We start from the raw sequence: 21,994 nt of genomic DNA, 5'->3' as shown, positions 1-21,994 counted from the left end.
AATGTTTTTCTAATTCTGCAATTTTGGTTTTGAGAGAATTATTCATTTTGTCTTCTGTCTCTCTCATTCGGTTTTCAAAGTTCCTTTTGAGCTCATCTAGGAGAGCTTTCTGTGCTTGGGACCCATTCCCTATTGATGTTTCAGCTGTGGGTGTGGAGTCCACATTGTCTCCCTCTGAGTTTGGTTCCTCCCTCTGAGGATAGTAGGACTCCAAAGTCTTTGTCTTTGTAGTCTGCTTTCTACCCATTTTGAGGCAGGGCCCAGCCACGCCCTTCCTCTAGGGTTCCCAAGCCTTTACTGTTGAGGGTTTTGCCCTGGGGCAAGAGTTACTATGTTTTCAGGGGAGGGGGGGTTGGAGCAGGTGAGGTTCACTCTGCCATCCTGGTCCTTGGAGATACTCATAGGGGCTTTTTTTTTTTTTTTTTATATTCCTGGGTTATGGAGTGGTAGTCCCAGGAGTATTTGCTGTCCCGGACAGGGGCCCTGCATTTGGTTCTTATCTTGCCCTTTCCAGTCCCAGCCCTTTGGTGATAGGCCTGGTAGTGGCCCTTAAGGTTGGTGGGATGATTTGCTCCCCTAGTTGGTCCCGGCCTGCCTCTGTGCCGTTGCCTCCTGGCCTGCCCCTGCGCACAGCGCCATCTCCTCCCGGCCTGCCCCTGCCTTCACCTCACTTCTTAACTCTCCTATTTTTGTCAAGGCCTGGACATTGCTATTCTTCTAGTCACCCAGGTTCCCAGTCTCATGATCGGTCTTGATTTTTTCCTGCATAATCAATCATTGGATCTTAGATCTAGAGTTTGACCTCAGAGGTCATCTGATCAACACTTTCATTTTACATATGAGGAAACTAAGGCCAAAGAATGCTAAATGGTATTCCCCAAAGTCAAACAGGTAGCAGATGTCTGAGGAGATTTGAATTCACCAACAGGCTAAGATTGGGATGGGAGGAGAGATTATCCCCTGCAGGGAAGATGGCCTGGAAAAGGACTTGAAGGGTGGAGGGATTGGATGAAAGATTATGAAAAGATAAAAGTTCTGGATTTTTGAACATTTGTGGTAATGGTGAGATCAAGGGCATGACCATCCCTTTGTGTAGCTGAGGTGAAGTGGAGGTACAGGAAGTTGAGTCAGTAGAAAATTTGGGTATTTGAGGGAATATCAACATGTGTATTGTCTCCTGCTATGAATGCAGAAGTTGGAGTGGAAAGGAAGACTAAGCTGGGCACTAAACTCACTGGGGAAGGAGAGGGAATGTTCTGAGGGGTTAGTAGGTAATGGCCATCATTATCTGAATTGGGTAATATATTTAGATAGCCTTACTTAGCCATAGAAGAGACCTTGTTGATTAATTCAGTGATGTCTGGAGAATCTGAAAATGGCAATGTGGAGGAAGGAGTGTAACTCCTCTAACCATGACCAGTGAGTTTGGAGTATGAAAAAGCAGCCTGTTCTGGGCAGGATGGCTAGGGCTCTGGTGTCTACAGGAGGGAGTCTGGTCTCAGTGAGTGTTAGAAAGTTGAGGGATCAAGGAAAGAGAAGGAAGAGGTTTAAAACGAGAGTAAGCTATTAAATGTGGAGTAGGGATTCCCAGGGTACAATGGAAGGACCACACAGATCTTGAGTGGGACTTTGGGGGGTGTGGGTAAGGTCAAAGGGAATGGGAATGAAGGATCAGATAAGTGGGGCTATGGGGGAGCCTTCGTTTTTTTACTTTTTTGACTCGGGCATTCATTGTCACTGAGAAGCGAAGAATAGGGGGTTATGGGAGCATGTTAGCAATTAGGGAATGAGTCCAGATAGAGTGTCAATGGATGGAAAGACCTCCACTTGAGGAAAGCTGGAGATTGGAAGATTTAAGGTTATTCTATGAATTAGGGAGAAATTCAAGAGGACTCAAAGATTTTAATTTGGCTATTTGTGTAACTCAGATGTTTCCAAACTTACTTGGCCTACCACCCCCTTAAAAAAAAATTACTCAGTGCCCCTTTGGAAATCTATTTTCTTTAACCAAAAGGGTTTTTTTGTTTAAATTTTCATGATTTCAAAAAAATGTAGAATTTTTTAGAAAAATGATGCATCTTAAATTTAATAATTTATTGTAAATTTCTACGTTTTTTCCTACATTGAAATTTTGATGATGCAATATTGCATCATAACTTATAGTGTCATTACATGCACATATTCCTGCCACAGCATGCTGGACTTCCTGATAGTGCCCAACAGGTTCACCTGCCAATACTTGTTTCTTATAACTACTGATTGGTTATAATTTGCATTTTATGTATTTATTTGGAAAATAACATAATCACTAAACATTAACTCAGTTACACAACAGATGAAACATGCACCAATGGTTTTTTTAAGGTTCGTGTCTTCTTTCCTTATGCTTCCACTGCTCCCTTATTTTTATTTTTATTTTTTATTTTTTGCCTTTTGGAGGGCAATTTTTGGGGTTAAGTAACTTGCCCAAGGTTACACGGCTAGTATTTTTGTGTGGGTGTTAAGTGTCTCAGGCTGGAACCGAACTCGGGTCCTCCCGACTCCAGGGCCAGCGCTTTACTCACTGCGCCACCTAGCCGCCCCTCCCTTATTTTTATTAACCATCAGCCCCCCCCCCCCCATTGCCCCCTGGGGCTACTATCACCCCCCCCCCAATTGTTCTAACAGTCCACTTTGGAAACCTGTAAGATGAATGTCAGCGCTGTCATCATCCAAGTTTAACCCCCTGGGTTTGCAGGGGGGCAGGGAAGAGAAAGGTAGAGAGGCCCACGACTGAGCAGCTTCAGAAAGATTATGAATTAGGTTTTTGCTTTGTTGGGTCTTCGGGTGGAGCCACCTCACTTGCTCACAGTAGGACAAGGAAGGGCTTGGACGTGTGGCACCTGGAAATGATCCTGAAGGTGAAGGACCTTTGCTAATTGTGTTTTGCATCAAATCGAGCCCTCTCTTAACAATAAGGAAATATACTGGGCAGTTAATAAATAGGTTTATGACCAAACTCAGTCTTCCTAAGGATTTCTGATGTGGAAAATCAATGTTATTGTTGTTTTTAAACCTTTTTAAAAAAATCTCATTGATTGCTTTGCTGTTACATCCCCATCCTTTCTGAGTGCATCCCTTCCTCTCTCCAGCACAGTGAAGCTCTGCTTTGTGGCAAAGACTGAAGAAGAAAGGGGAAAGCAGTAAAAAAAAAAAAAACAATTCAAGGCTGCTGTGCCTCACAGCGCATTCACTGTTCTACCCCGTCCTTCTTTATAAAGGGCTGAAGGTCAGGCTGCATTTCCTTCCAGAGCTGTTATCTGTAAGGAACATTAGCTTTGTGCCTGGTACATAGTAGGTGCTTCATAAATGCTTGTTTCCAGTGTTGAGGGCAATAATGATTTTTCTAAAAAACAAATTTGAAAACACAAAGATCAGGCTTCATTGAGACTTCATTTTTAAATTCATAAGTGTACTTTATCTAATAATTAGATAGATTTGGAATACTGTTTTCATGACACATGATTGAACAAATGTTTCTTTTTACCTTGCAGTGAATGATTTAGGAGGGGACATGCAGGGAATGGGGAAAAGTACCTCAGCTGCTGATAATGTTGTCGAAGAAATAAGGAAGAAAGGGGGAAAAGCCGTGGCTAACTACGGTATGGTGTTTGAAAATGATTCTTACATTTTCTTTACTTTATTTGAACTAATGGAGATACTTAAATTAAAAAGTAACATATTCAACAAGACTCAAAGCATGCCTTTCCAGAAGAGAAATACTCTGAGCAAACACTTTCTAAGTGGGTTTGTCAAATTTGACTGTATCTGATAGGTGGGAAAGAATTTCTCAATTATTGAAGTCCAGATTACAATTTATGGCCCTCGCAGGTGTGGAACTTAAATTTGGAGCTTATGGGGGAATAGAGTAACTTCGGCCTTTGCCTTCAAATAATCTGTTTCATTTGTATTAAGAAAACTTTATGTATATATTATACTAGAAGTGAGTACTGGGGGAAGAATACTTCACTACTGGCATGATAATTATTGATATGTTTCTTTCATTTTTGACAGAAAATTAAATTATGAGCCAAATAAAGTAGAAACTTTTTATTTTTGAATATCATAGCAGTGACCTGTAAGAAGACTCTTAAGGATCAAATTTATTTTCTAAAAGCAGTTGTGACTATTCCTTCTAAAAACCAATGCTATTTACATTGACTGAATATAAAAATCAAATTGCCTTTAAAGTTTTAGAGGACAAGAAAGGGTTCTAGAACACATTTTTTGCACTGCTTCTTGGCTAACTGTAACTGGTGTTATAGTTAATAAGTATATTTTCAAACATACTAAGTAGAAATTGTTCTGTACTGGGAATATGGAGCAATATTTTAGAAATCATTTCTTTTTCTTATACTTTTTTTTCTTTTAGAGCTAGTTCATTTCTATTCCCATTTAGTATTTGCCATTATAAAAAAATGTACTTTCCTTAGGCATGATTTGGATTTTTGTGTCAGTCATGTAATTTGCTACACTTACATTGGAAAATATTTGTGAAGTACGCTGAAATTTGTACCTATTTCCCTTCAGATTCTGTGGAAGCTGGAGAGAACGTTGTGAAGACAGCACTTGATGCTTTTGGAAGAATAGGTGATGTTTCTTTTAGTTTATAATTAAAACAGTACTTGCCATCTTTTTGATAAATTACTCTGTTTTTCCTCTTATTTTGTACTTTTGAAATTCATCAGACTTTTTAGATATATGAAATTATATAAAATGTTCAATTTCTGCGGATGCTTGTTAGTCTAAAAATGTTATCAACTTCACATTCTTTCATTATCCTATTAATATTAATAAGGGCAGCCTGAACTTGTTTTTGCAACATAGTAGCAGTTTATTTGTACCTAAAATGAGCACATAAAATGTTGAAAAATATAATAGTTTGAAAAGCAAATATAACAATAACAAAAAGCTTTCTTTTAGATCAATGAATGTAGTGACAGATTGAAATTAAACAAAGTCTTCTCAGTAGGAGAATATTGAATTGTGTGTATTGAGTTTAGCTTAGCCATATCTGTTATAGTGTTATTCATAATAAATGCTTAATAAAAGTTGTTGAATTGAATCAGTGAAAGGATTGTTGCTGAAAATTCCAAATAGCAAATATGGTCTGAAAGCTATTTGAATTTTAAAAGCTTTTTAAAAAAAAAATTTGGAAGCATATGTTTTAAACAAAATTCCAATAGATTAATATTTTGGGCTGAAATTGACAGAGAAGAGATGGGTCAGAAATTTTCTAGCTTGAAATACAGAATCCACTTGAGATAAAAATTTATCATGATGGCAAATTTTGCCATCCTTTTCTTGCAATATCAAGATTGGGTTATGTCCCCAGGACCACAGTTACATTACAGTCTGTTTATAATTTTAATATATTTAGAAAATTGTCAGGCTACTAATTTGGGGGCATAACATTGTTCTCTTTTGTTCTCTTTGGTTTAGTATTCTAGGTGGACAAATTGAATGAGAGGCTGACAATTGTCACTCAAATGTAAAATGACAAAGATAAGTTTTTAGAGTGCTGATTCAGTGGCAGCTAGTAAGAGGAGACCAATGGAATTATAATAGGATGTAGGGAAAAGATAGAGTCGGTAGTCATGAGAGTTTAGAATTAAGGATGAAATAACTGGCTGATAAATTTAGATATTATTTCAGGCACAAAAATCTCATTTCATTGGTCTTTTTTTGCCTTTTAACTTTGCTAAAAATATTTTGAAATTATGTGAGTTTTAAAGTTGTAAACAGATACAAATTAGTCTGCTTACATCTAAATGTTTGTGACTTTTTTTTTGACAGATATTGTTATAAACAATGCTGGGTGAGTAATGCCTTTTTTTCTTCATTAAGGTATAGCATAGGTTAAAAGTTATTTTTCAGTTGTATGATAACTTTTCCTTTCTCCCTTTCTTGTTTCCTCAGGATTCTTCGGGATCGTTCCTTTGCTAGGACAAGTGATGAAGACTGGGGTAAGTTATTTTAATAGATTCCTTTGGGATATTCTTTTTTTTTTTTTAAAGCAATTGGGGCTAAGTAACTTGCCCAAGGTTACATGGCCAGTTTTTTTGTGTGGGTGTTAAGTATCTGAGGCCGGAACCGATCCCAGGTCCTACCGACTCCAGGGCTGGTGTTCTTACTCACTGCACAACCTAGCTGCCCCACTTTGGGATATTCATATTCACTTTACCCTTTCAAAATTATGAAACTGGATTTAAAAAAGCCAAGGGCATTCTTACTTTTCCATATTCTGATCATATATGATCAATCAACAAGTTATTTATTAGGTATTTACCATGTGCCAGTTTCTGTGCTAGAAACTATGTGCTAGAAATACAAAGAAAAAAAATGAAGCAATCCAGTGACAAACATTTTCTATAGGTAAAAGTGATGAAAAGGGTGAGATTTATTTTTTAATCAGGAAAAGTTAAAGCTGTTAAATCTCCTGCCAAAAGTTACTAAATGGGGTTATGCCTTTCAATTTTTTTTCTCCTCCATTTTCTTAATAGCAGCATTTTTTAGGTGTATGTGTACTATTCCTCTAGCACACTCAATACTGGTTATTTTTTGTTTAGACTTGGCAGGTTTTTTAGCAGTAAGATTTTCAAAAATGAAAGATTGAACAGTCAGAATGTGATTCTAAAGCTTAATAAGACTATTTGGAAAGCTTCCCTTAGTGATATGACTTAATAAAGCTGAAATTGAGATATACTGATAGCTGTGCTGATAGCTATCACCCTAGTTCAGGCCTTCATCATGTCTTGGAATACTGTAATAGCCTCCTCATTAGTTTCTCTGTTTCAAATATTTCCATACCCTTGTAAGTCCTTCACATTGCTGCCAAATACAGCTAGTAAAGTGATTTTCTTAATGCACGAGTTACTCACCCTCCTGAATAAATTCTGTTGGTTCCTTATCACCTCTAAGATCAAATAGAAACTCCTGTGTTGAGCACTTAAAGCTCCTCACAAACTGGTTCCAACCTTCTTTACATAGCTAACCCTATTTCTGCCACTTCCCACATTGTATAGCTCAGGCAGTTTGAACTGCTTGCTATTTTTCATACATCACACTCTTCACTCCAGTCTCTAAAGCTTTGTTCTGGCCAGCCCCAATGCTCTGATTCCTTAATACCTGTAAAGCACTCCATACTTGCCTTCACATTTTATAATCTCTACTTTCTCTCAAGACTTAGGTAGACTTCAAGGTCATTGCATAATTTTAAATACTGTGGGAGAGTTACTATTTTTATGCTTGCACTACCTATATGACAGGATTTTTGTGAACTCCTTGAAGGTCAGAAACAAATTTTCTATTTTTTAATATCCTCAATACTTAGCACAGTGCTTGGCATGTGGTAAACACTTTTAAAATACTCTTTGATTGACTAACCTACCCAAGTCCTTTCCTGAGTCTTCCAGATGCTGGCATCTCCCTAAATTATCTTATTATTTTTTTTAATACTTAATGTAATATTTGTTTTGAATGTCTCACAGAGACTACAGTTACTATTACTATAGTTAGATCCAGATAAGAGCTCAGATGGCATGTTGAGAAAAAAAGCAGTTTGTATTGACCAATAAAAAAAGTTGGGAAATGTCTTACCAAAGGGTCATTTGTGAAAATGGCTTAATATGAAGTATTTCTTCTAAAGGAGTCATGGCATAGGTATATACTTTATCTGTGATCCATGAGGATCTGTGAAAAATATCGAGTAGAAGGAGCTGAGGAGAAACTTCTTCCTTTTGGAGCTGTTTTAACTGTGGTGCTATAAAGAAACTTTGTGAAGAGAATTTTATGATGAGTGTGTGAGGAAGAAGAAATACAATATAATTTAGAAAGCCTTTTCCTGAGAAGAAGACAAAGAGAAAAAAGGACTAATCTTGAGAAGAATTATTAAGATTGGTAAGAGACTTTAATTAGTGTCTGGAATGAATCGAAGGCAGCAAAACTATTTCCAAGCAAGAGAAGAGGACTCAGCTACTGTGATATTGAGATTTTGAGGGGAATCAGTCTGTGCCTTTGTTAATAATTAACATATTCTAATAGTTACAAATATCTTTATTGTCATCTTCATTTGTTAATAAATTACATATATTTGGCAATTTAAATATTTAATTATTGAGAAATAGGAATAATTACTAACAGGAAAGAAGACTTCATTTCATTAAATATCAAGTAATTATTTGGGGTGAGAGCTTGAACAAATCAATGAAAAATGTGGCAAATTTATTCATGAGAAATTACAGTAACACTTCTATGTTGCTTTGGCACTCAGGAGGATAAAATTAAATATATAGCGATGAATCAAATGGCTGGTTGAGATTGGGTGAACTTCAAGGGGCTGTGGTCAAACCACAGACCCCATTTAATCTCACTACATAAAGAGTTTCATTTGAAATTCCTGCTGTTACCACCCTGCTACACAAATATGTGTACATGTTGTCTCACCTCATTAAAAACTCTGCAAAGGCAAGGACTGCTTTGTTTTTGCTTTTATATCTCCCAGTTCCTAACAGTGCCTAACACATAATAGGCACTTAATAAATGCTTGTTTGTTATGGATTATTTGATATCCTTAGCAAAACCTTCAACTTGGCACCTTAAGTTTTCTCTTAAGTATGAGGAAGGACATGCTAAGCTGTAGCTACAGCTGTGATAAAATGCACCATGATATTCCACAGAGGTTCTGCAGGGTCAGAGGGAAAGGTGTATATCCATAGTACCAGTAATTGGGCATGGGAGTGCTTTAACTTTCTTTATCTATCTGAAATACCATGTAGGACAAGGAAAAAAACTGAGTACTACCTTAGGTCTTAGTATAAAGATACTTTATTCTCTCTAGCTTCTCCCATTCTCGTCCACTGTTTCCTGCTTTTTCTTCTCTTCCCTGTTCTACCTCTTCCCTCTTGTTTTCTCTTAACTACTTCTCTTATACTTTCCTCTTTCCCCCAATATGATAATGAAAATGCATACGGTAGACTGAAAACAAAAAATTGGATAAAATGACAGAAGACAAATTCTATCAAAGAGTTGTCTGCCTTCTATAGTATATCTAGGTTTTTGTTTAATTAAATTGGACAGAAAAGGTACCACCTGCTTTACAGTTTTATTGCTCTACAATATTATGGATATTCAGTAATTATTTGTTGCTGATGAACTTAATGCATTGATGCTATTTGCTTTCTAAATGGAATTATTAGACATGTATAAGTATAATTTTTTTTATCTTAGTAAAAATTTGTATACAGAGTAAGTTAAAGGCAAAGCTTTATTTAGGATGAATATGTGTAAAGCCAAACACAAGCAGCTTTCCAGAGGACTGCTGCTGTGAACAGCTTTAAGGTTCTGATTGTTGCGGTTTAAACTCAGGGACTCCAAAAACTGTTGAGGTGGGGGCTTTGCCCACCCAAAAACTGTTGGGGTTTCATGATGTGTTGTGGTGGAACCATCTCAAAGAATTCAGAATCAGACCACCTGTAATCGAAGTATAGGCATTTATTGAGATTGACGCCTGTATCAGCAATGCCATATTCACAATGCCTATGGAGATTACAGATATGCTGATATAATTATCCATCACAAAATACGTCATGCTTGCCACATGGGGGAATAAACTAGAAAATTTTTTAAGATACCAAAAGACTGAGTCCCAAAACCAGAAAGTGAAAGCCATCAGAGTAGTTATGGCATTGGTACAGGTAGATAAAGTAGAAAGCACCCACATTTTCAAGCCTTTAAAACAGAACAGGCTACCTCAGGCAAAGGTCCTCCTCTCCCCACTCACAGCAACCACCCAGCGTCCGGGAAGCGCGCTCTCAGCAGCTTCGGCCCCTGGCAGTCCTCAGCAGGAGTCCTTAGCAGAAATTCTGGCTAACTCAAAAAGGGCTTCGCGCTGCCACTGCCTCTGCTGCTGCCGCCGCCGCCGCTGTCGCCACCACTGCCAGCCACCGCAGGAACTCTAGTTTGGCTTCCGCTTCCTCTTGCTCCGCCCCTTCCTGCTACGTCAGCAAGTCCAATGGGGCATGGAAGATCTTTAAATCCCATAACCCTTACATTCATCCCCAAGATCTTTCATGTCCCTTGCTTGGCAAAAATACAGTAGGAATAACTGGTGTCAACAAAATTTCACAACAATATAACAAGAATAGCACACAATAAACACAGAAAACCATATTTTAGGGTGGGGCTTGAGCACAAGCTCCCCATCATTCCCCCCACCCCGAACAAATGGGGCCCCAAAATCTTGTGGTAAGGGGTGAAGATCTCTTCTTCTATGGCTACTTGCTGCTGAAATCGGATGTAGAGCTGTCCCTGTCCTAAGGGATCCCATTTGAGAGGTCAGTTCTTAATATGCTTGATGCCAGGTCCAAGGGTGACACATCACAGTTGCAGACAGGGGGTGACATCCAGCTTAAGCTATCAGGCATCTACAGATGGAGGGTACCAAGCCTGTGGAAACAAATCTAACAAACAAGGTGAACAAACAAAAAATCAAGAAGAAGCAAAGAGATAATAACCAGACTATTGTAGCCTCACTCACAATAGAATAAATGACTTAAGGTTACAATTTTGTAATCATCTTCTCCAGAATAAACAATAGTTACAGTGTTATCCCTCCCATATTCTATAATCTCTGCAGCCTTTGGAACATCATCTGGCTTCCGTTTTACCCATACTTTAGCTCCTGATTTTATTCTATCAGTAGAACCAAATCCTTCAGTTCCTGTGACAGTTATTTTGGAAGAAGGGTCAGTTTTTACAAGTGGCATTGTTTTACAAGGAACGATAGTCACTTGAACTATCCTATCATTCTTGTGAATCTGTATGGGCCCTTCACCTAAATTCTGGAATGTTACAACAATTTCTCCTTGATAATTAGAATCTGTTACTCCAGCCAATACATGTATTCCTTGAGCTGCTAATCCTGATTTGGGTAAAATCTGTCCAAAGTGATTTTTAGGGATTCTTATGCATATCCCAGTGGAGATTTTTCTAATTTCTTTTCTGTCCAACCAAAAGTCCTCTAAACAATGTAAATCATACCCCACCGAACCAGGTGGTCCTGGGTATGGTGCTGGGACATCTGGCCTCAAGGTCCAATACTCAATATTTGGGATCTTGTGTGTTTGTTGTTTTCTAATTTGCAGATTGGGGGTCATCATTCTGGCTAGAGGTGTACTTCCTCCCAATGGTCTATTATTCAAATTACGCAAAGCCATGAACAAATTATCCTTCCAATGTTACAACGCCTCTTATGAAGTGGGCTAAATTCCAAGAGGAACCAGAAACTTTAGAGAAAGCAAGATGGATTTTTATAGAGTAAAGATGCAGTTACACAAGAGAAATTTACATCGAATAGAGAATATCATTAATATTAAAAAAGCAGGAGGAGTTTGTTAAAGGCTTAGGTAATGGAGGAGGGATTTGTTAAGGGATTAGGTAATGGAGGAGGGGTCACATCTATGGTTCAGTGGTTAAACATTCTGGTCATTCTGCCCTCCAACTGGCTAGCTATTGTGGTCCTGTCTGGGGCTAGATGGATGATGGGGAGGGGGGCGGTAAGGAGGTACAGTGGTCCTGCTTTTCAGTAGGGCCGGGCCTATGATGAAGTTAGAATATTGGGGCTGGGGGCAGCTTTATTAGGATCCCATCCTGATCACATAGTATAGTGAACTCTCTATTCAGCAAAACATTCACAGATGGGGCAGCCAGGTGGCACAGTGAGTAAGAGCACCGGCCCCAGTGTCGGGATGACCTGGGGATCGAATCCAGGCTCAGACACTCAGCATCCACCCAGAAATAAATGGCTGTGTAACCTTGAGCAAGTTACTTAACCCCAATTGCTTAAAAAAAAAAAAACCATTCACAGACACCAAAGTACAGAAGCTTGGGCTTCTCCTTATATGTGGTCATTAGCTCATCCCTTTTTTGCCCCTTCCTGTTCCATTAGCAAGTTCCTCCCACTGTGGGGTTCACAATTTCTGTTTCTTAACAAAGACTTGATATAATCATAGGCAAGGCTCAAAAGAAACTTGAACTGAAACAAGGTACTAAATAATTAAATAGCTGAAGCAAGGCTCTAAGTATTTCTTTGCTTGCCATTACAATATGACAGTGTACATACCTTTTAGATGAATCATCCAGAAAAGTGATTAAATAAACTTTTATGGTATTTCATGTAGTTTCTTGACAAGTGGAGTACATAAAGCAATTTTGTTTTTTAGGTGAAGTGAATATTCCTACAGATAACCATTGCTTGGGTTTTGCTTATCAAATGCCTGTCAGATTTTGACAATTAAAATACTTAATAACAATAATTGCTTATTCCTGTAGATAAAGTCCATAAAGTTCACTTGCGGGGATCATTCCAAGTGACCCGGGCAGCATGGGATCACATGAAGAAACAAAAGTTTGGAAGGTATGGCTTTGTTTGTTCTTCCTGCAAGCTTAATATCTTTGTGTTTGTATGCCTTCTGCCTGCTAAGTGTCCTTAGGGAATTTATGGTGCTCAGGGAGTCATCTCTAGGTATACATTAGGGTTTAGCATAAATTCTGTCCTCTGAGTAAAATTGGTGTCATTGATTCATGTTATAGCTAGAAAGCTTTATATTTCATTTCATCCTTTATTTTTCATTTTTAATGATTTCCTCAGTGTTTTCTGATGTTTCCCTTAACTCTCGTACACTTAAAAACAATACAAAAGCATAGAATTGGAGTTTCTTATACTCTGCTTTATCCCGTGACCAAAATGTTACCTCGTGCCCTTAGCGACCATCTGGGCAGCGGATGAGCAGCGATCTTTTTGCAGGTCCTAGTGGCAGTTCATCATTTGCTGTCTGTAAAATGCTTGAGAAGAATATTAATTGTCCCGATTGCATATATGTGTGATTCTGGCTGCTATTGGTGCCAGTAAATCACGTACTCTCTGCAAGTCATTCACTCTAAATTAAAGTCATCCACCGGTACTGCAGATACTCATTCAAAGAACCTTATTGGGAGCACTTTGACTCAGTTTCAAATAGTTTAAAAGGTGATCTGTTTTACTTATTTTGAGTGGAATCTATATGAAGTGGAACAGATATGAATATAGCATTGTTTTGATATCAGACATTGTAGTTGAAAAGCAGGAGGCTAAATTGACTTTGATCAAAAGAGTAAACCTGATTAATTGAATCTTCTCAAACTAAAGCTTTAGCCATGTATGTTGCAAATATATGTGTGACACTAGCTTCAACAACCTCTTCCACAGACTTTAGATAGAATTTTTGTGTTACAACTACTTGAAAAATTGAGGTTGATATACATTATTAGGGTATTGTGAAGATTGTAAAAATATAAAAATAGTAGATTTTCAGTGTAAGGACAGGTATATTATAAGATTGTTAAAAATAATTGAAGAAATGTAAATGAGGAGAAATAATGGGGAGGAGAATAAATGAGGAGAATAGAATCAGGAGAAACTACCATTTAGTATTTTTTGAATTATTAGACTTGGTTGATCACTAAAAAATTCTTAATACAATGAGAGTAGGAAATAGTATCTAAGTGATTTCTAATTGGTTTCTAACCTTCTGAGAAGGAGGATTTAGCTAAAAAATTGGAAGATTTCATGCAACACAAGATTTGATAGTTGAAAAACTGATAGGACTCTTTAATTCAGAAATGATGCTTCAAATGTAAGTAATATGTATATTTCCCACAGCACAAAGATATTATTGGCCCACAGTAGATCCCCTGTAGGTCTCTTTGTAGGATAGGTTCCCTTGGGAGAGGATGACCTGTTGAGGAAGAGTCTGTACAGGTGTAATGTTAGTGGGAGTTGATGGTCTTCCCAGCCTGTAAATAGGCCTCATATGTAGTCCAACAAGAGAAGCCTGATTAGGGGAGGCTTGTTTTTTTCAGGAAGGCCCACACCTTTTGTTACTTTGTAATTAGACAGTGGGTCATGAGGATTGTGATGCCCTCTGACCCTGAAGAAGTATGTGTATATATATATACATATACATATACATATATACATATATATATATATATATGTATATATACACACACACACACACACGCTCTTGAGGTTAGCATTTTGCTTTGGGGACATACTCATGGAAGAGTGTTTGAGTGATGTAGCCAGATGAGAGTCTGGGTAGGTGTTAAGGAGCCCCCCAGCTTTGAAACCCCAGATGTTGGTGCTTCTCTCTCTGGTAACTATGTATGTATGCAATGATCAGACAATTGTATCTATTTTTTTGTGATGTATGCCCTGTCTGATGGCCTTTACATTATTATTTCTGCTTGTAATTTCTGTTTGTATTTTCTCTGAAGTTCAGGGTGCTGACTTTTTCCCCTGAACTAAGTAAATGATATATATGTTTGATTAAAGTGAGATTGTTGGCCTCTTTTGAGTTGCTTTCTTTTAGAAAAGGAGATCAAAGAACATGTGCTAGCAGCTATCCTGGGTATGCTAGGGGTGCTTGTCTAGGTTTGGACAGGTATGTGATGGAATGACTAAAAGACTGGTAACCATCAGAGTGAGACCAGATGTATAATTTGGAACAAAATATTGGAGGGACTTGTAGTTGAATTTGTAAGGTCTCTGAGGACAGAAAAACTTGAAATCCTTTGTCAAGAGGGCTTGCAAAAGCTTCAGTGACACTATGGCTTGAGCACTGAAGTGAAATTGGCCAGGTTCAGCAGTACAGAGAAGGACATCGATACACATTTATGATGGATGCTAGATAAATTACCATTAAGATTGGTTGAAAAAGGAGTGATATGACCTGACAGGAAAAAAAAGGAACAGAATGACCCAAGTAAGTTGGGAACTGCAGGTATGGTCTGGGCTGAAGGCACAACCAACAAATGCTTATCAGAGAATTAAAGTTTGACTTGTGAACATGAAAATATTTGAGCAGTGGGCTCAAATATACCAAGTAGCCTAATTTTGGAAGAATCAATTTTGAGTAGATCCAAATTACTTTTTAATTTGTGTGGGCTAAATAAGCACAGGAAGAAAATCATCACAGCGATATCACAGATTTAAAGAAAAAGTTTGTTGAAAGATACAGCTATAGTCAAAATCATTTTATTTATGAAGCCAAAAGGTAACAGCTGTCTGATGCAAAATCACTACCAGCCTAAAACAGAGCTTAATTATTTTCTGTAACAGCTGTGACACAGATGGATATATGAGTGACAAAGGTATCTGAAAAATGAACACCAAGTGTGCAAAAGGCTGAACTTCAAAGAATCAGCATTGGGAAACAAGATTGGGACCAGGGATGAGCATTATCATGGACAATGAAACCAATAAGTGTGTCCTCATCATCAGTCAGATCATAGCAATTTGATATATCAATGTAGAATCAGAAAGAGTCATTTTCTGTTACAAATGTGAACTGTATAGCTATAAATATGTCAGATGAAATTCAGAAGAGAATTATCACTTGATTCAGAGGAAACTGATAGCTAAAGAACCAGTATGGAGAAACAAATGGTTTAAGACTAAGTTTGTTATCAAGATTTGAAACAAAAATACAGAGTTTTGCTGAAAAACTTTAATATTTTAAGAATATTGGAGAAATTGGAATACTAGAAATCTTGGTAACCAGAGAGGGAAACTTCAAAGTGCGATCACATAATGAAGAAAAAATTGCAGAGTAAGATGAAACAAAGGTACACTTTTACATAAAAATAATCTCATATATAAAGGGATTTCTAGAGACTGAAACAAACTCAATTTCGATTTCTAAAAAGAGCTGTTAAGAACTTCAGAAAGAAACTGATGCATTGAAATAATGACTTAAGAATGTTAGCACCCAGCTTGCTTCACATTCATCCCTGAGAGCTCCTGAAAAAGGTTTTATTTTGGGTAAAGTAGATGCTGTACATAGGAACCGGATCATTTTGCCCAGTAAGTTCCCCCTTTCGAACAACAGGTAGGACTAAAGCTAGAAGCTTTTCTGTGTAAAGCTGCTCTTCTGTAGAGCTCCCTGGGGTAACAGGACAAGCCAGGGAACTTAGAGACACTGATAGCCTGAACTGCCAACAGGGTCACAGCTATAGGCAGAAAGTGTTTTAAGTTACAGAACTAGAATAATTTAACCTTTGACTAAACTCACTTAATCATGTTGCCTTATAAACAGGAGAAGTCGTCTTACAGTCAGATGTTGGATTCATTGTTTTGTTTTGTTGTATTTTGTATTGGAGACTAGGAGCTTTGACCTGTTTTATTTCTGACCTATGCTGATTTGCCTTTCCTTAGTTAACCTAATGCCATTATCCTCTCTCCGCCTTCCCTAACCCTGGGCTCACTGTGTTGATGCTAGAATTAGTGGGGCCGCTTGATCAGCTTAACTCTACTGCACCTCAGAGTTTCTGAGATCAAGATTCTCCAGCCTCAGCCTCCCCTAGAAGCAGGGTTGTTGTGTTGTTGTGGTTGTGTGTGTGTGTGTGTGTGTGTGGTTTGGCCTTCATTCTTGAAGAAGACCACGACATCAGGAAGTTACTGCCGTGACTTCCAAGTGAATTGGATTTGAGTGAGGGAGGGTTGAAAAGCAGGGATTATAGCTGTGTCAGTATGCCCAGATCATTGTTAATTTATATATAATGTTGCTGTCTACATGTGAAGCAGTTATTTCTGTAACAAATGTGTATGTGACTATATTTGTATGGGTGTATTTTATTTTGCAGTAGATAGTAAATCCCACATACCTACTTCCATGTTATTAATCTGCAGTGTTAAATGAGTTAATATATGTGAAGTACTTTGCAAATCCTTTTAAAAATATTGAAAACTTTTAATATTTTATTTTCCCCTAATTACATGTAGAAACAATTTTTAACATTCTTTTTTGAAAAATTGTTGAATTCGAATTCTATCGTTTTCTCCTTCTCCTCCTTCCTTGAGTTGGAAAGTAATTTGATATAGGTTATGCGTATGCAAGCATGTAAAACATTTGCATTTTAGTTATTTTGTGGAAGAAACTCAAAACAAAATAAAGAGAAAGTAAGTGAAAAATTGTATGCTTTAGCCTGTTCAGAGGCCACCAGTTCTTTCTCTGGAGGCAGATAGTATTTTTCATCATGGGTCCTTTGGGACTGTCTTGGATCATTGCATTGCTGAAAACAGCCAAGTCATTTACAGTTGTTTATTGTACAGTATTGCTGTTACTGTGTACAATGTGGTCCTAGTTCTGCTCACTTCACTCTGTATCAGTTCATGTAAGTCTTTCCAGGTTTTTCTGAAATAATCGTGCTGATTCTTTGTAAATCTTAAAGTGTTACATAAATGCTAGCTGTTATGATCATTGTTGTTATCATTATTTCAGAATTCTTAAAGAACTTATTATTGCTATTTTAGATCTTTATGTCATGATTGAAAAAGCTGATGGCAGCATTTAAGTCAGATTTGACAGTTGAAAGAGAATAGACATAAAGATTTGTGATTCTAATTTTTAGAAAGACAAAGTGTCATGCTGAGTGACTTTTTTCTTTTAAGGATCATTATGACTTCATCAGCTTCTGGAATATATGGCAATTTTGGTCAAGCAAATTATAGTGCAGCTAAACTTGGTCTTTTGGGTCTTTCAAAAACACTTGCAATTGAAGGTCGGAAATTCAACATCCATTGTAATGCTATTGCACCTACTGCTGGATCCCGGATGACTCAAAGTATTATGCCTCAGGGTAAGTAGCTTTTAACTGCAAAAGTTCTCTAAAGTTGTGCTTTGCCTTAGTGTTTTATTTCTGAACACTTTCTTTTCACCACAAGCCAAGTGACATCTTAGATTTTATGTTACCTTTTGGCACCCAGACATTGGTTAAATAATTATATTCCTTGTTTTAAACTTTTTGTAATAAAACCTCTGGAATCATGGGAATTCTGATCAGGAATACTTGGATATTCCAGAAAAAAGTCATTTCATAATATAAAGTCTTCTTAACCTATTGAAATAAAAGAAACACCTAATCAGACCCACAAAGAAGAAGAAAAAATATTTAGGGTTTGAATGTGTTTTTATTTTCAGATTTCTAAAGAATTATATATATGACAGTCACTCATAACACATCTCAGAAATTGATCTTTTACTTCAAATCTGCATGTAGATTTTTAGAAATATTAAAATCTGAAACATTCTTCCTTGCCTGTGCACATATTTGCTGCCTTCCTTTCTCCACCTTGAGCCATCCTCTGTGTCAGCAGCCAAGAGAACACAACCTACACAGCACTCAAGCATACCTTCACTTTCCCAAGAAATCCTTAACAGAATAATAGAAATGTAAGTCTCATTACGTAATTTGCTGTAGACTTGACCTTTTGTTTTTCAGTTTGTGCATTATTAGGTACATGAATATTTACAGTGCCATTTTGCTTTTTTTTAATGGTTTATCCCTTCAGTGAACAAATTGCTTTAGTGAAGTAAATTTATTTCTATCCGATGGAGGAATTCTTATCTTTTAACATAGAAGGTAAAAAAAATGACTCAATTATGTTTATTGTTGTATCGAGAGCATTAATATTAATTTGCCTCTAAAGAACTCAGAGGTTTTAGTAAACTTGACCTTATAAATCTTTTAAACCAGAGACTGTTAACAGTTTTTGAATCATGGACATTTTTGGAAGCCTAGTGATACCTACAAATCCCTTCTCAGAATAGTGTTTTTATATTCCTAACATAAAGCACCACACAGGATTATAAAGAAAATCTATTCTATTGGAATATAGTCATCTGTCTATTTATCTAGCCAAATTCACAGGCCCTAGGTTAAGAACTCTTCCAGATATACCTCTGAGGTAGATAGTGATATTCCATTTTTTTGGATTGGAAAATGAGATTGTGGTTTGCCAGGTAATGTGCAGTGACCAAGTTGAAGACAGTTTTATAGGGAGATATGTGACGATCCTAACTTTAAGTACACAGCTTCTCAATACTAAACATTTTATTGGTATTGCTACGTGCTAGTGAGACTTGAAATAGTCCTGCTCGTGGAGGACCAGAGTATTATACAGGGGGCATTGGAGAGGCACTTCATGTTTGTGAACAGGATGCCATGTATTACCAAGTAGGAAGAAGAACAGATAAAAGGACATCATCAAGGAATTGTATGATAGGAAAAGAAGATAGTTTACTTACATTGTAAGAGTGAGGAATGACAAGTGAATAGCCATAGTGCTCCATTGCCACTCTCCCAGTATTTGGAGAAAGCAAGGGAGGTTTCCCATATTTTGGGTGAACCTCCTTTGATGGTCTTTTGGGAGAAAATGGGTGAGAGTTGCACAGGATGGGCAGATGTGGATGGGTTAAAATCTGTATCACCAGTTCAGTGAGATCACAGATCTGTTTGAGTATAGGAATTTTGATAATAAAACTATTTTCTGTCAAACAATTTTTCTGTTTGTCCATAAAGTGTACACATTAACTTAATCTCTCTCTGTCTCTGTCTCTGTCTCTCTCTCTCACATTGTTTTGGACAATAGCTGGTTTCTAGCTTTTAACTATGACAAATATATAAACCTCCAAGACCCACATTTGGCTTGTACCAATAAAATGCTAAACTGGAAATTATTTCCTCCATATTTTTTTCAATTCAATTAACCAACTATTTATTAAATGCCTCTGTGTATGAGGCTTTATGTTGATAACTGAGTATAAACTGTATAAAACACATCATCGTCATAGTAATAAAGCCTCTGCTCTCAAAAACATTATATTTTATTGGGAGGATACAACATGTATAGAAATATATAAGTAAAAAACATATACAGAGTAAATATAAAGTATTTGGGGGCAATTCTAGCAGCTGTGGGGAACAGGATAGACCTTGTGTAGATCTAACCCTTGAGGAGCCCTCAAAGGTATAGATGAGGAGAGAAAGCAATGAGTGATGAAGATGGACCTGTGCAAAGGCATGGAGGTGGGAGATGGAATGTTATGTATGGGAATAGTAAGGAGGCTGGTGTGACTGGGAAATAGACTTGGAGCCAGTGTGATGTGAGCTAAATCTACAGAGACTGACTACAGCCAGAATTCTGAAGGACTTTAGCTGCCAAATTGCAGAACTTGTATAGAAAGCCACTGAGGCTTCCTGAACAGGAAAGTAATGTAGGCAGACCTGTGCTTTCATAATATCTATTTGGTAGTTATGTGGAAAAGAGATTTAATAGGAGAAAGAGTGGAAGCAGAAAGACCTAATAGGTTACTGGACTACTACAAGTATTCCAGGTGATAAGTGAGGGCCTGTGAGTGGATAAAGGGGAGGGGGGGGGGAAGAGAGAGAGAAAATCATAAGAAAGATCTGGCAACTGATTGGATTATGGGGATGAGTGGGAGTGTGCTGAGGTCTTTTGGAGTACTGAAATAATGAGGCAGATAAGAGATTTTGCTTTATAATGCTAACATTTATTTAAGCTAGGCTATATAAAGAAATGATTTTCAACTTAGTTCTCACTGATAAGCACCTTTGCAGGTCTCTGTCCTGTAGAAATGCATGCATCCATGACAAAGTGGTTTGGAGTAGTCTGGGAAGCTGTTGGGGGCTTCTCATAAGTTTACATTAATTGTCCCAAGTCAAGCCTGACTAGAATTATAGTCTTGTTAGGGCAAGTTGCATAGTTTCATAGTGTGGGTCATTCTAGTGAGCTTCCTGGAGCTCTTAATTAGAACAAATTTATTGCCAAGAGGAGGGTTAGAGCCAGCACATGCTTATTAAAATACCTGTACCTGCTTTTTCTACAGAAAGGAAAGAGTTGAGGATAACTTTAATATTGTGAACCTGGGTGATTAGAGGAACAATGGTACTTTTGACAGAAATCAGTAAGTTTGGAACTAGAGAGATGTTAGGCAGGAAGATCATGAATTTTGTTTTGGATTTGTTGAGTTTGAGTTTCCTATGGGATATCCCGCTGTAGATGCCCAGTTGGCAGTTAACAGTGTGGAATTGGAGCTCAGAGGGGAGAGAGAGAGACAGACAGAGAGAGACTGGCTATTTAAATGTAGGAGTCATTTTGTGAAATAGTCTGTAAACTAAATATAGAAATTAATTTTTAGTATACTATATGCCTTAGAGCAGGTCAGTAAACTCTTGGTCCATTTTTGAATTGAAAAAATGTAGAATAAAATTGTCATGAGCATTTTATAAAAATTATAAGAACTATATTATAAGAATTCAACTAACTCTTTAAGACAAATATTCCTGTTATGAATTAATGATGATTGAAAGAAAATGCTGGTTTATTTAGTTTATGTGCTTAGCAAAATGCCTGAGTAGTACAACTGTGAATTGCTTTTGATAATTTATAATATGTTAAAAGCAGCCCCTCCTAACAAGACACAGTGTTTAATGAGTTTAGAGAGCTATTTTGGTACTTTGGAGCTGTGGGTACTCCCTTAACAGAAAACTGCCCTATTTCCATACTTTTAAATTCTTGTACTTTAAGTAGAAGAGGTGCTGTCCAGTGCAGTGAAGACTTCTCTTAATCCAGTATATTGGGATACAAATATACCACTTGGACCAAAGGACACAAAATTTAGAGCTAGAAGGCACCTTAAAGGTGTGGCAGATGACAGATGAAATGACTGAGGAAACAAAGGTTTGAGCTTCCAGGCATATGAATTTATTAAGCAAAACATGCCAATTACCCAGCAAATTAGTACCAGATCTCCTCAGCTCTGGCATTAGACCCTGAATAGAGGAGGAGACAGACAGCCTTTTGCACATTAAAAGCAACTAAGAGCAATTAATTAAAAGAAAACAAAATTAATCGGCTTAGAAAATTAGGAAATTCTGATTTCTAATTAGAGAAAAGATTAGGAACTTTCCAAGTTGGGAGGGGGAGAGTGAACAAGTGCAATTCCCTGAAATCAGAAAAAGAGGTTTCCTACTCCCACCAAATGACTGTATTCAGTCAAAGGAACATGGAAACAATAATGGATTGCTCAGTATGGGGCCAGTTTTCAGATAA

At 37.3% G+C, this 21,994-nt stretch overlaps 1 protein-coding gene across 1 annotated transcript in view; it reads left to right on the top strand.

The window, feature by feature from the left end:
* Window positions 1-21,994, top strand: part of HSD17B4 (hydroxysteroid 17-beta dehydrogenase 4) — a 141,045-nt gene that overhangs the window by 39,806 nt on the left and 79,245 nt on the right. Inside the window, exons 3-8 of the mRNA XM_069087844.1 lie at window positions 3,534-3,641; window positions 4,570-4,629; window positions 5,836-5,857; window positions 5,959-6,005; window positions 12,370-12,454; window positions 17,531-17,718. Coding sequence (XP_068943945.1) covers window positions 3,534-3,641; window positions 4,570-4,629; window positions 5,836-5,857; window positions 5,959-6,005; window positions 12,370-12,454; window positions 17,531-17,718 — 510 coding nt within the window. The remainder of the gene's footprint in view (window positions 1-3,533; window positions 3,642-4,569; window positions 4,630-5,835; window positions 5,858-5,958; window positions 6,006-12,369; window positions 12,455-17,530; window positions 17,719-21,994) is intronic.

Source organism: Petaurus breviceps, unplaced genomic scaffold, assembly GCF_028583685.1.
Source record: "Petaurus breviceps papuanus isolate PSGF00001 unplaced genomic scaffold, PetGlider_PUasm1.0 183, whole genome shotgun sequence".
In the NCBI taxonomy this organism is placed as follows: Eukaryota; Metazoa; Chordata; class Mammalia; order Diprotodontia; family Petauridae; genus Petaurus; species Petaurus breviceps.
The sequence above is the reverse complement of the archived record's forward strand: the minus strand, read 5'-3'. Positions and strand labels throughout refer to the sequence as shown.